Source organism: Pelophylax lessonae (assembly GCF_965119305.1).
Source record: "Pelophylax lessonae genome assembly, contig: HAP1_SCAFFOLD_204, whole genome shotgun sequence".
Classification (NCBI taxonomy): domain Eukaryota; kingdom Metazoa; phylum Chordata; class Amphibia; order Anura; family Ranidae; genus Pelophylax; species Pelophylax lessonae.
This window is the reverse complement of record NW_028120113.1, coordinates 222,555-236,573: the sequence shown is the minus strand read 5'-3', so window position 1 is coordinate 236,573 and position 14,019 is coordinate 222,555. Positions and strand designations below refer to the sequence as shown.

Below are 14,019 nucleotides of genomic sequence, written 5' to 3'. Positions count from 1 at the left end.
AAGAGGAGCCGTGACATGTGACCGAAGAAGAGGAGCCGTGACATCATGTGACCGAATAGGGGGAGCCGTGACTTCATGTGACCGAAGAAGAGGAGCCGTGACATCATGTGATCGAAGAAGAGGAGCCGTGACTTCATGTGATCGAAGAAGAGGAGCCGTGACATCATGTGACCGAAGAGGAGGAGCCGTGACTTCATGTGAGCGAAGAAGAGGAGCCGTGACATCATGTGACCGAAGAAGAGGAGCAGTGACATCATGTGACTGAAGAAGAGGAGAACATTACAAGAAGAGGTCCTCTCTGCAGCATTCTGAACCGCCAACTGCAGAGGAAGAAGACCGAAGAAGAGGAGCTGTGACATCATGTGACCGAAGAAGAAGAGCCGTGACTGTGACGGTGGCGGGTATCAGACCCCTGGCCTTCTCATCCAACTCGTGACCAAAGACCAAGCAATCTCACACCCTGCCGTCACTTGCGTAACAATACCACTCTCAGCTGCACCCAGCACAAAGATTGTCCAGCTTGCGGGACCACAATCTAGATGCCAGCAGACTGAGAACGATTGTCACCAGGTTAATTAAACGATTAACCCTTTCTCTGCCACCACCTCTACGTTATAATGAGCCTAGAGGACGCTCGTGGTTTTACAAATATAAATTATGACTTTAGAATAACCGTCTGTAACACACAGTAGCGCTCTTCAGGAGACAGGTTCGTTTGGGTCAGTTTGCGTTTAAGAGCTTAGAGACAAATTAACACTTTTCCAAATAAGGTTTTATTATAAGAAAGGTGAAGATTGGTGCGAATAAAAATATTTACAGAAAAATGGTTACAAAGAAATAGAGACACAATACAGCAATTTAGAAATATGAATATAAAGAATGGAAATACTTGCAACAGTCCTGGTATTACCTTCAGAAGCTGAACAGGTATGATTGGTTCCCCTTGGGCGATGTTATGGCTTCGATGGTGGGATCAGAACTGACTGCTCTCTCAGTTCCTGTGTTTTTCTCTGACCCTCCAGGGGGGCGTCACCAGAAGTACTTAAGGCCCGTACACACGTACCGATCGTCGGCATACAAACGTCGGTGGACGAAGGATCTGCCGATTGTACGCGTGTTAGTATGGTGCCTCCGACAGATGTCTGCGCACAATCCGCGGACAAAAGTCTTTCGTGCAAACATGAAAATATTTGTATGCCGACACCAGAACGGACGATTGTTCGCCTGTCAGTACACAATTCGGCCGACAGACCGCAGATTTGCAAGACTGGGCATGCTCAGAAAATAGAAAACACAGGGAAAGTTAACCATTACATGACATCACTTCTGCAGTCGGCGGACAAAATTCTTGTGCTGTCCTTGTGCTGTCTTTGCACTTTTCAGCAGACACCGACATCCCGGGGAGAAAAGAGGAACATTTGTAAGCCGACCATCGGTACGTGTGTACGGGGCTTTAGCCAATAGGCTCTGAGTCTATAAACTGCTAAGGGACCTCCCCGTTTGACAGATTAATAAAAGCACTCATATCTTGAGTGCTGAAACGGTTACATGCTTGAAACCGATATTTTATGGTCCGGTTTTGAATGTCCTATCTTTCGATACTAAACATGGCCTATCTCGGAATAACCACTGACCTGTACGGCATCGGATCGCTAGCTTATCTTTCCTAGGCATGAAGGTGTCCGTGTTGGGTCTTAATTCGATTGGTATTTTATGGGGCACCCAAATATCTACTTTCTAGAGACATATCTTGCTTGGGTATAAAGTTAGAATGTTTTGTGGTTAACTGTGTCATGTTCCGAATGACCTAGGATCCATATGCTGTGTTCAGATTACCGATTAACTCTAGAGCACGAGGAGACGGAATGTCTGTGCGGTCAATCTGCTTGTGTATAGTAAAGTTGTGAAAAATGTCAGCTGTGCAGGAACCTGGCATTCAGTGACCCAGGGGGCCATTAACACTGCAAAAGGCTGGGGGGAGGAGGCTGGTAAGAATAACCATTTTCAACACTGTCCACTAAGCTCGCAACACAAGATGGATGCTTGCGACAGCGTTTGAACGAAATGGCGGCCTGACAAACTAGGGTGCCAACGCACGATACCATTACAGTGACATCATGTGACTAAAGAGGAGGAGCCGTGACATCATGTGACTAAAGAGGAAGAGCCGTGACATCATGTGACTAAAGAAGAGGAGACGTCACATCATGTGACCGAAGAAGAGGAGCCGTGACTTCATGTGACTGAAGAAAAGGAGCCGTGACTTCATGTCACCGAAGAAGAGGAGCCGTGACATCATGTGACTGAAGAAGAGGAGCCATGACATCATGTGACTAAAGAAGAGGAGCCATGACATCATGTCACCGAAGAAGAGGAGCCGTGACTTCATGTGACCGAAGAAGAGGAGCCGTGACTTCATGAGACATAGTACAGGAGACGGTCAGAGACTGCAGACATGGTACAGGAGATGGTCAGAGACTGCAGACATAGTACAGGAGACGGTCAGAGACTGCAGACATGGTACAGGAGACGGTCAGAGACTGCAGACATAGTACAGGAGACGGTCAGAGACTGCAGACATGGTACAGGAGACGGTCAGAGACTGCAGACATGGTACAGGAGATGGTCAGAGACTGCAGACATGATACAGGAGACGGTCAGAGACTGCAGACATAGTACAGGAGACGGTCAGAGACTGCAGACATGGTACAGGAGACGGTCAGAGACTGCAGACATGGTACAGGAGATGGTCAGAGACTGCAGACATAGTACAGGAGACGGTCAGAGACTGCAGACATGGTACAGGAGACGGTCAGAGACTGCAGACATGGTACAGGAGACGGTCAGAGACTGCAGACATGGTACAGGAGACGGTCAGAGACTGCAGACATGGTACAGGAGATGGTCAGAGACTGCAGACATGATACAGGAGACGGTCAGAGACTGCAGACATAGTACAGGAGACGGTGAGAGACTGCAGACATAGTACAGGAGACGGTGAGAGACTGCAGACATAGTACAGGAGATGTCAGAGACTGCAGACATGGTATAGGAGATGTCAGAGACTGCAGACATGGTACAGGAGATGGTCAGAGACTGCAGACACAGTACAGGAGACGGTCAGAGACTGCAGACATAGTACAGGAGATGTCAGAGACTGCAGACATACTAAAGGAGACAGTCAGAGACTGCAGACATAGTACAGGAGATGTCAGAGACTGCAGACATAGTACAGGAGATGGTCAGAGACTGCAGACATAGTACAGGAGACGGTCAGAGACTACAGACATAGTACAGGAGATGGTCAGAGACTGCAGACATAGTACAGGAGATGGTCAGAGACTGCAGACATAGTACAGGAGATGGTCAGAGACTGCAGACATAATACAGGAGACGGTCAGAGACTGCAGACATAGTACAGGAGACAGTCAGAGACTGCAGACATGGTACAGGAGATGGTCGGAGACTGCAGACATAGTACAGGAGATGGTCAGAGACTGCAGACATAGTACAGGAGACGGTCAGAGACCGCAGACATAGTACAGGAGACGGTCAGAGACTGCAGACATGGTACAGGAGATGGTCGGAGACTGCAGACATAGTACAGGAGATGGTCAGACACTGCAGACATAGTACAGGAGATGGTCAGAGACTGCAGACATAGTACAGGAGACGGTCAGAGACTGCAGACATAGTACAGGAGATGGTCAGAGACTGCAGACATGGTACAGTAGATGGTCAGAGACTGCAGACATAATACAGGAGATGGTCAGAGACTGCAGACATGGTACAGGAGACGGTCAGAGACTGCAGACATAGTACAGGAGATGGTCAGAGACTGCAGACATGGTACAGGAGATGGTCAGAGACTGCAGACATAATACAGGAGATGGTCAGAGACTGCAGACATAGTACAGGAGATGGTCAGAGACTGCAGACATGGTACAGGAGATGGTCAGAGACTGCAGACATAGTACAGGAGACGGTCAGAGACTGCAGACATGGTACAGGAGACGGTCAGAGACTGCAGACATAGTACAGGAGACGGTCAGAGACTGCAGACATGGTACAGGAGACGGTCAGAGACTGCAGACATAGTACAGGAGACGGTCAGAGACTGCAGACATAGTACAGGAGATGGTCAGAGACTGCAGACATGGTACAGGAGATGGTCAGAGACTGCAGACATAGTACAGGAGATGGTCAGAGACTGCAGACATGGTACAGGAGATGGTCAGAGACTGCAGACATAGTACAGGAGACGGTCAGAGACTGCAGACATGGTACAGGAGATGGTCAGAGACTGCAGACATAGTACAGGAGACGGTCAGAGACTGCAGACATAGTACAGGAGATGGTCAGAGACTGCAGACATAATACAGGAGATGGTCAGAGACTGCAGACATAGTACAGGAGATGGTCAGAGACTGCAGACATGGTACAGGAGATGGTCAGAGACTGCAGACATAGTACAGGAGACGGTCAGAGACTGCAGACATAGTACAGGAGATGGTCAGAGACTGCAGACATAATACAGGAGATGGTCAGAGACTGCAGACATAATACAGGAGATGGTCAGAGACTGCAGACATAGTACAGGAGATGGTCAGAGACTGCAGACATGGTACAGGAGATGGTCAGAGACTGCAGACATGGTACAGGAGACGGTCAGAGACTGCAGACATGGTACAGGAGACGGTCAGAGACTGCAGACATAGTACAGGAGACGGTCAGAGACTGCAGACATGGTACAGGAGACGGTCAGAGACTGCAGACATAGTACAGGAGACGGTCAGAGACTGCAGACATAGTACAGGAGATGGTCAGAGACTGCAGACATGGTACAGGAGATGGTCAGAGACTGCAGACATGGTACAGGAGACGGTCAGAGACTGCAGACATGGTACAGGAGATGGTCAGAGACTGCAGACATGGTACAGGAGATGGTCAGAGACTGCAGACATGGTAGAGGAGACGGTCAGAGACTGCAGACATAGTACAGGAGATGGTCAGAGACTGCAGACATGGTACAGGAGATGGTCAGAGACTGCAGACATGGTACAGGAGACGGTCAGAGACTGCAGACATAGTACAGGAGATGGTCAGAGACTGCAGACATAATACAGGAGATGGTCAGAGACTGCAGACATAGTACAGGAGATGGTCAGAGACTGCAGACATAGTACAGGAGACGGTCAGAGACTGCAGACATAGTACAGGAGACGGTCAGAGACTGCAGACATGGTACAGGAGATGGTCAGAGACTGCAGACATAGTACAGGAGACGGTCAGAGACTGCAGACATGGTACAGGAGACGGTCAGAGACTGCAGACATAGTACAGGAGACGGTCAGAGACTGCAGACATGGTACAGGAGATGGTCAGAGACTGCAGACATAGTACAGGAGATGGTCAGAGACTGCAGACATGGTACAGGAGATGGTCAGAGACTGCAGACATGGTACAGGAGATGGTCAGAGACTGCAGACATGGTACAGGAGATGGTCAGAGACTGCAGACATAATACAGGAGATGGTCAGAGACTGCAGACATAGTACAGGAGATGGTCAGAGACTGCAGACATGGTACAGGAGATGGTCAGAGACTGCAGACATAGTACAGGAGACGGTCAGAGACTGCAGACATGGTACAGGAGACGGTCAGAGACTGCAGACATAGTACAGGAGACGGTCAGAGACTGCAGACATAGTACAGGAGATGGTCAGAGACTGCAGACATGGTACAGGAGACGGTCAGAGACTGCAGACATGGTACAGGAGATGGTCAGAGACTGCAGACATAGTACAGGAGATGGTCAGAGACTGCAGACATGGTACAGGAGACGGTCAGAGACTGCAGACATGGTACAGGAGACGGTCAGAGACTGCAGACATAGTACAGGAGATGGTCAGAGACTGCAGACATGGTACAGGAGATGGTCAGAGACTGCAGACATGGTACAGGAGACGGTCAGAGACTGCAGACATGGTACAGGAGACAGTCAGAGACTGCAGACATGGTAGAGGAGACGGTCAGAGACTGCAGACATAGTACAGGAGACAGTCAGAGACTGCAGACATAGTACAGGAGATGGTCAGAGACTGCAGACATAGTACAGGAGACAGTCAGAGACTGCAGACATAGTACAGGAGATGGTCAGAGACTACAGACATAGTACAGGAGATGGTCAGAGACTGCAGACATGGTACAGGAGACGGTCAGAGACTGCAGACATGGTACAGGAGATGGTCAGAGACTGCAGACATAGTACAGGAGACGGTCAGAGACTGCAGACATAGTACAGGGGATGGTCAGAGACTGCAGACATAGTACAGGAGACGGTCAGAGACTGCAGACATAGTACAGGAGATGGTCAGAGACTGCAGACATAGTACAGGAGATGGTCAGAGACTGCAGACATAGTACAGGAGACGGTCAGAGACTGCAGACATGGTACAGGAGATGGTCAGAGACTGCAGACATGGCACAGGAGATGGTCAGAGACTGCAGACATGGCACAGGAGATGGTCAGAGACTGCAGACATAGTACAGGAGATGGTCAGAGACTGCAGACATGGTAGAGGAGACGGTCAGAGACTGCAGACATAGTACAGGAGATGGTCAGAGACTGCAGACATGGTAGAGGAGACGGTCAGAGACTGCAGACATAGTACAGGAGATGGTCAGAGACTGCAGACATAGTACAGTATGAGTTGTAGTAGCAGTATGAGTTGTAGTAGCAGTATGATATGTAGTAGCAGTATGATATGTAGTAGCAGTATGAGTTGTAGTAGCAGTATGATTTGTAGTAGCAGTATGATATGTAGTAGCAGTATGATATGTAGTAGCAGTATGAGTTGTAGTAGCAGTATGATTTGTAGTAGCAGTATGATATGTAGTAGCAGTATGAAATGTAGTAGCAGTATGAGTTGTAGTAGCAGTATGAGTTGTAGTAGCAGTATGATATGTAGTAGCACTGTGATTTGTAGTAGCAGTATGATTTGTAGTAGCAGTATGATATGTAGTAGCAGTATGAGTTGTAGTAGCAGTATGATTTGTAGTAGCAGTATGATATGTAGTAGCAGTATGAGTTGTAGTAGCAGTATGATTTGTAGTAGCAGTATGATATGTAGTAGCAGTATGAGTTGTAGTAGCAGTATGATTTGTAGTAGCAGTATGATTTGTAGTAGCAGTATGATATGTAGTAGCAGTATGAGTTGTAGTAGCAGTATGATATGTAGTAGCAGTATAATATGTAGTAGCAGTATGATTTGTAGTAGCAGTATGATTTGTAGTAGCAGTATGAGTTGTAGTAGCAGTATGATTTGTAGTAACAGTATGAGTTGTAGTAGCAGTATGAGTTGTAGTAGCAGTATGAGTTGTAGTAGCAGTATGATTTGTAGTAGCAGTATGAGTTGTAGTAGCAGTATGATTTGTAGTAACAGTATGAGTTGTAGTAGCAGTATGAGTTGTAGTAGCAGTATGATATGTAGTAGCAGTATGATATGTAGTAGCAGTATGAGTTGTAGTAGCAGTATGATTTGTAGTAGCAGTATGATTTGTAGTAGCAGTATGATATGTAGTAGCAGTATGATATGTAGTAGCAGTATGATTTGTAGTAGCAGTATGATATGTAGTAGCAGTATGAGTTGTAGTAGCAGTATGATATGTAGTAGCAGTATGAGTTGTAGTAGCAGTATGATTTGTAGTAGCAGTATGATATGTAGTAGCAGTATGATATGTAGTAGCAGTATGAGTTGTAGTAGCAGTATGATTTGTAGTAGCAGTATGATATGTAGTAGCAGTATGAAATGTAGTAGCAGTATGAGTTGTAGTAGCAGTATGAGTTGTAGTAGCAGTATGATATGTAGTAGCACTGTGATTTGTAGTAGCAGTATGATTTGTAGTAGCAGTATGATATGTAGTAGCAGTATGAGTTGTAGTAGCAGTATGATTTGTAGTAGCAGTATGATATGTAGTAGCAGTATGAGTTGTAGTAGCAGTATGATTTGTAGTAGCAGTATGATATGTAGTAGCAGTATGAGTTGTAGTAGCAGTATGATTTGTAGTAGCAGTATGATTTGTAGTAGCAGTATGATATGTAGTAGCAGTATGAGTTGTAGTAGCAGTATGATATGTAGTAGCAGTATAATATGTAGTAGCAGTATGATTTGTAGTAGCAGTATGATTTGTAGTAGCAGTATGAGTTGTAGTAGCAGTATGATTTGTAGTAACAGTATGAGTTGTAGTAGCAGTATGAGTTGTAGTAGCAGTATGAGTTGTAGTAGCAGTATGATTTGTAGTAGCAGTATGAGTTGTAGTAGCAGTATGATTTGTAGTAACAGTATGAGTTGTAGTAGCAGTATGAGTTGTAGTAGCAGTATGAGTTGTAGTAGCAGTATGATATGTAGTAGCAGTATGAGTTGTAGTAGCAGTATGATTTGTAGTAGCAGTATGATTTGTAGTAGCAGTATGATATGTAGTAGCAGTATGAGTTGTAGTAGCAGTATGATATGTAGTAGCAGTATGAGTTGTAGTAGCAGTATGAGTTGTAGTAGCAGTATGAGTTGTAGTAGCAGTATGATATGTAGTAGCAGTATGAGTTGTAGTAGCAGTATGAGTTGTAGTAGCAGTATGATATGTAGTAGCAGTATGAGTTGTAGTAGCAGTATGATTTGTAGTAGCAGTATGATATGTAGTAGCAGTATGATTTGTAGTAGCAGTATGATATGTAGTAGCAGTATGATATGTAGTAGCAGTATGATTTGTAGTAGCAGTATGATATGTAGTAGCAGTATGATTTGTAGTAGCACTGTGATTTGTATTGCAGTACGCGGAGGAGCAGCTCCATGATGTACGGAAGGAGATGGAGGAGTTGCAGTCCTGGAAGCGGACTCTGGTGGATTTCCTGTGTGAGGAGGAGGAAACTTTCCGCATGGAGGAATGCTGCAAAATCTTCAGCTGCTTCTGCCAGAAATTCCAGACCGCCATGAAGGTGAGCGAGGAGGGGGTGAGGGGGGAGGCGGGGGTGGGGGTGAGGGGGGGGCAGCCTGTTACTAATAATAGTGTCTGAGAATGGGGATGGGGGAGAATCTGGCACAGCTCTGCATGGCAGCCAATCAGCTTCCAGCTTCAGCTTCTTCAGTGAAGCTTTGACAATAAACTGATTGTCAGTGACACCAAAACACGATTCTGCCGCCATTCTCCCACAGTCAGCGATACCGGAACTGCATGGGGATGTATGGAACCGCTGTGCGCCCCGTGCGGGAAAACACTGAATGAGTGTAGTGAATGAGTGCAGAGAATGAACACTGAATGAATGCAGAGAATGAACACTGAATGAGTGCAGAGAATGAACACGGAATGAGTGCAGAGAATGAACACTGAATGAGTGCAGAGAATGAACACTGAATGAGTGCAGAGAATGAACACTGAATGAATGCAGAGAATGAACACGGAATGAGTGCAGAGAATGAACACGGAATGAGTGCAGAGAATGAACACTGAATGAGTGCAGAGAATGAACACTGAATGAGTGCAGAGAATGAACACTGAATGAATGCAGAGAATGAACACCGAATAAATGCAGAGAATGAACACCGAATAAATGCAGAGAATGAACACGGAATGAGTGCAGAGAATGAACACTGAATGAGTGCAGAGAATGAACACTGAAAGAGAGCAGAGAATGAACACTGAATGAGTGCAGAGAATAAACACTGAAAGAGAGCAGAGAATGAACACTGAATGAGTGCAGAGAATGAACACTGATAACAGGAAGTGAGGATTATATTCTCCGCCACTGATAACAGGAAGTGAGGATTATATTCTCCAACACTGATAACAGGAAGTGAGGATTATATTCTCCAACACTGATAACAGGAAGTGAGGATTATATTCTCCAACACTGATAACAGGAAGTGAGGATTATATTCTCTAACACTGAGAACAGGAAGTGAGGATTATATTCTCTAACACTGAGAACAGGAAGTTAGGATTATATTCTCCAACACTGAGAACAGGAAGTGAGGATTATATTCCCCCAACACTGAGAACAGGAAGTGAGGATTATATTCTCCAACACTGAGAACAGGAAGTGAGGATTATATTCTCCAACACTGAGAACAGGAAGTGAGGATTATATTCTCTAACACTGAGAACAGGAAGTGAGGATTATATTCTCCAAACACTGAGAACAGGAAGTGGTGAATATTCTCTCTGATGGTGAAAGCAGTAGAAGTAGATTAGAGTTGTATTGCCTTCTATTTGCCTCCTGAGGTTGTCCCCTCAGTTCCGGCCCAACCTATTACATGGTGTCTCCTTGCTTTTCTTTCAGGAGAATAAAGTCCGAGAATCGGAAGAACAGCGGCGGCAGCAGTGGGAAAGGAAACGATTGCAGAAGAGGCACTCGATGGCCACCATTGGTTCTCTGGAGGCTCACAGGACTGTGGATGAACTTGAACTTACCTTGGAAAGGAACCTTCAGAACCTCCGCCGCACATCCAGCGTACGCCTGTGTAGGATGCGCTCTTTAGGGTCGCACAGTCCAAACCCCTTTGTACCTCAAAGTGAAGAAAGAGAGAGAATCCGAGGATACTGCGACCAGAGAAACGCCGAACAGATGAGGGAAATGTCTGAGCGAGTTTTACGGCAACAGATGGAATATAAAAGTTCCAGGAGTCTCGGCTCTGGGCACAAGGCCCACTTTTATCCGGTATCTAAAATACCTGTGAACTCGTATTTCCAGAGAGCGACCAAAGCCGATATGGAAGTTTCACCCCCCAAGGACAGAACTGAGATTTCTTCTTCATCACTTGAGATAGAAGAGCATGATGGAACTTTACCTAAACCTGTCCATGAAATGAACCAGCAGAAGCCTCAACATGTGGGCCGACTGAGAGATCAGTATACAGGAACACTTCCCGACAACTCATCATCGGCACGTTGTGTCACCAAGGCTGAAATGGAAATATTGGAACCATGTCAACCATTGAATTATGAGGGACTTGACATTTTGGGACAAGATGAACCTTTCTTGGAGACAGCAAAGCCCAGACAACCATTTGACATGACTCCAAAGTGGAGAACACCTTTGGATGGGGCAGGGATTACCAGACATCTTCCATGTGCCCAACAATTACAAACTCATCCCAAAATGGAAACGCGTAGCCAAATGCCACTCGTGTCCGGACCAATAATCACCGGGCAAGGACTGGTAACACGGTGTAAGTGTGAGGCAATCCCTGAGATAGCCAGTGACAGGACTGAAGTCACAAATTATTCCTCGGAGGAGCAACCTGGATTTCCACCCGGATTTCAGACAATAAAGCCAATACCGACACATTCTGCTTCCCGGAATTCCACCCAATTCTCTATGAAGTCTTCTCCTGAGTCCAGCAAAGAATCAGAAATGAAGTCAAATGCTCAGCAAGGAATAAGGAGGTGGAATAAGCTGAGAGATCATCTGAATACTCAGATCTCCAAAGAACAACCAGACATGAAGAAAGAAGTCAATGAACCCCAAACAGTGGACCCGTCTGCTGTAGATCTTCTGGATTTAGAATTGTTGTCTCTTTCTGCACCAGAACCTTCCTGGCTTTCAGAGCTTGGTATCGAATCCGAGACTTCTGAACAATCATTGAAATCAAACATACCTAAGAACAATGAACTGGAGGCTTCTGTACCTTCTCCACCTTCAGAGACTTCATCTGGGCTTGTGCCGGAAAAACAGCAAAGATCTTCAGCATCCTCAGGGACCTCCAATCAGCAGACATTGGACTCAATCATATATACATCTCCAGATCAGTCTGAGACTTTACCCCATACACTGGTCCACCTTCCCCCCGAGACCCTTGGAGAAGACCATTCCCATAGACAGTCTACACTCAAACTTCCTAAACAATATACCATTAAATCGTTTAAACAAACACTAGTTAAAGCTTCTCCAAAGAACTCCCGACATTCAATAGCTCCAACATCTGGTCCACCATTAGTCCAACCAAGATCTGACACCTGCAATCCAAGTCCAACTCCGCTCTCCAGAATTTCACAGCCCAAACCTGGATGTTATATGTCCCGAATAAAACACGTGGACCATTTGTCCATCAAGCAGCCGGCTAAAGATATGAATGGCCAGGTGGCACCCCCACCACACAATGTTGTAGAACCCTCAAGGGTGCTGCAACTACAGGATATGGACTGCAGCTATCATACGAAGGGCCTCAAAGATGCTTCCATACAGCGGGAGGCTCTGAATCCTTGCTCTAAGTGGAAGAGAGAGCTAAGAAAGGCCTCCGAAAATGCCGAATCAAAGGAAGAAAACGACAATATGGACCTCGATAAAGACAGTCCTGAGCAGACTGCAGATCATCCCAAAACCTCATCATTGGGAAGAACTGGCAGCAGCACTTCAAAGAAGACAAAAAATGACCTTGGAATCAGGAGAGTCCTCACAAACAAAGACGTGATGTTGGGATCTATCAATTCCTTCGTCACCAAACAACCAGCTTCAACCAAGCCGACGAACACAGAGACGCGGGACAGTAAAATACCGCAAAAAGTACCAGTGAAACCACCCTCAACGAAAACGATGGGGGGCATCAAAGAGAAAAGAGAGAGTGTGCGTTCTAATCACGGCGATTCCTCAAAATCAGAACGCAAAAACAGTCTCACGATGGGGTCCAGACCTCCTTCTGCTTCCACAGGAGGTCCAGGGCACAGCGCAGACCACGGCAAGGACCCGGCCTGGCCTGCTAAGAAAGCAAACTCTGTGGCTCGAGTGGCCATACATGTTATTAAGCACTACGAGGTCAACTCCACCCTTACCCGGGGATCAAAAAGCCCGTGTCTCTCAATGCATCCGGTATGGAGGTGAGGATGAAAAGAAGGAAGATATGAATGGATCTCAGGATGAATGGATCTCGGGTGACACGGCTGTGGAAGGAATGTGGCTGGTTGTAGAGCTCATAGGTCACGGAGAAAGGGAACCACCCTACGTAAATAATGGACAAAGCTCCAGATAGTGAAGTGCCCTGATTTGAGGAAGTGATGTGTATACATAGTATCTGACAAAAGTAAGTACACCCTCCCATTCTATCTTTTCATGTGACAACACAGAAGAAATGAGACTTTGCTACAATGTAAAGTAGTGAGTGTACAGCTTGTATAACAGTGTAAATTTACTGTCCCCTCAAAAATAACTCAACACACAGCCATTAATGTCTAAACCGCTGGCAACAAAAGTGAGTACACCCCTAAGTGACAATCTCCAAATTGGGCCCAAAGTGTCAATATTTTGTGTGGCTGCCATTATTTTCCAGCACTGCCTTAACCCTCTTGGGCATGGAGTTCACCAGAGCTTCACAGGTTGTCACTGGAGTCCTCTTCCCCTCCTCCATGATGACATCACAGAGCTGGTGGATGTTGGAGACCTTCCCCTCCTCCATCTTCCATTTGAGGATGCCCCACAGATGGTCAATAGGGTTTAGGTCTGGAGACATGCTTGGCCAGTCCATCACCTTTACCCTCAGCTTCTTTAGCAAGGCAGTGGTCATCTTGGAGGTGTTTGGGGTCGTTATGTTGGAATATTGCCCTGCCCCCCAGTCTCTGAAGGGAGGGGATCATGCTCTGCTTCAGTATGTCACAGTAAATGTTGGCATTCATGGTTCCCTCAATGATCTGTAGCTCCCCAGTGCCGGCAGCACTCATGCAGCCCCAGACCATGACACTCCCACCACCATGCCTGACTGTAGGAAGACACACTTGTCTCTGTACTCCTCACCTGGTTGCCCCCACACACGCCTGACACCATCTGACACCAAATAAGTTTATCTTGGTCTCATCAGAGCACAGGAGATGGTTCCAGTAATCCATGTCCTTAGTCTGCTTGTCTTCAGCAAACTGTTTGCAGGCTTTCTTGTCCATCATCTTTAGAAGAGGCTTCCTTCTGGGATGACAGCCATGCAGACCAATTAGATGCAGTGTGCGGCGTATGGTCTGAGCACTGACAGGCTGACCCCT

The 14,019-nt window shown here is 46.3% G+C and overlaps 1 protein-coding gene across 1 annotated transcript in view; it reads left to right on the top strand.

Moving 5' to 3' along the window:
• Positions 1 to 13,054, top strand: part of LOC309543559 (uncharacterized protein) — a 57,270-nt gene extending 44,216 nt beyond the window's left edge. The window contains exons 10-11 of the mRNA XM_082276030.1: positions 8,831 to 8,995; positions 10,337 to 13,054. Of these exons, the coding sequence (XP_082132156.1) occupies positions 8,831 to 8,995; positions 10,337 to 12,874 (2,703 nt within the window). The 3' untranslated portion in view covers positions 12,875 to 13,054. The remainder of the gene's footprint in view (positions 1 to 8,830; positions 8,996 to 10,336) is intronic.
• Positions 13,055 to 14,019: the final 965 nt, after the last annotated feature.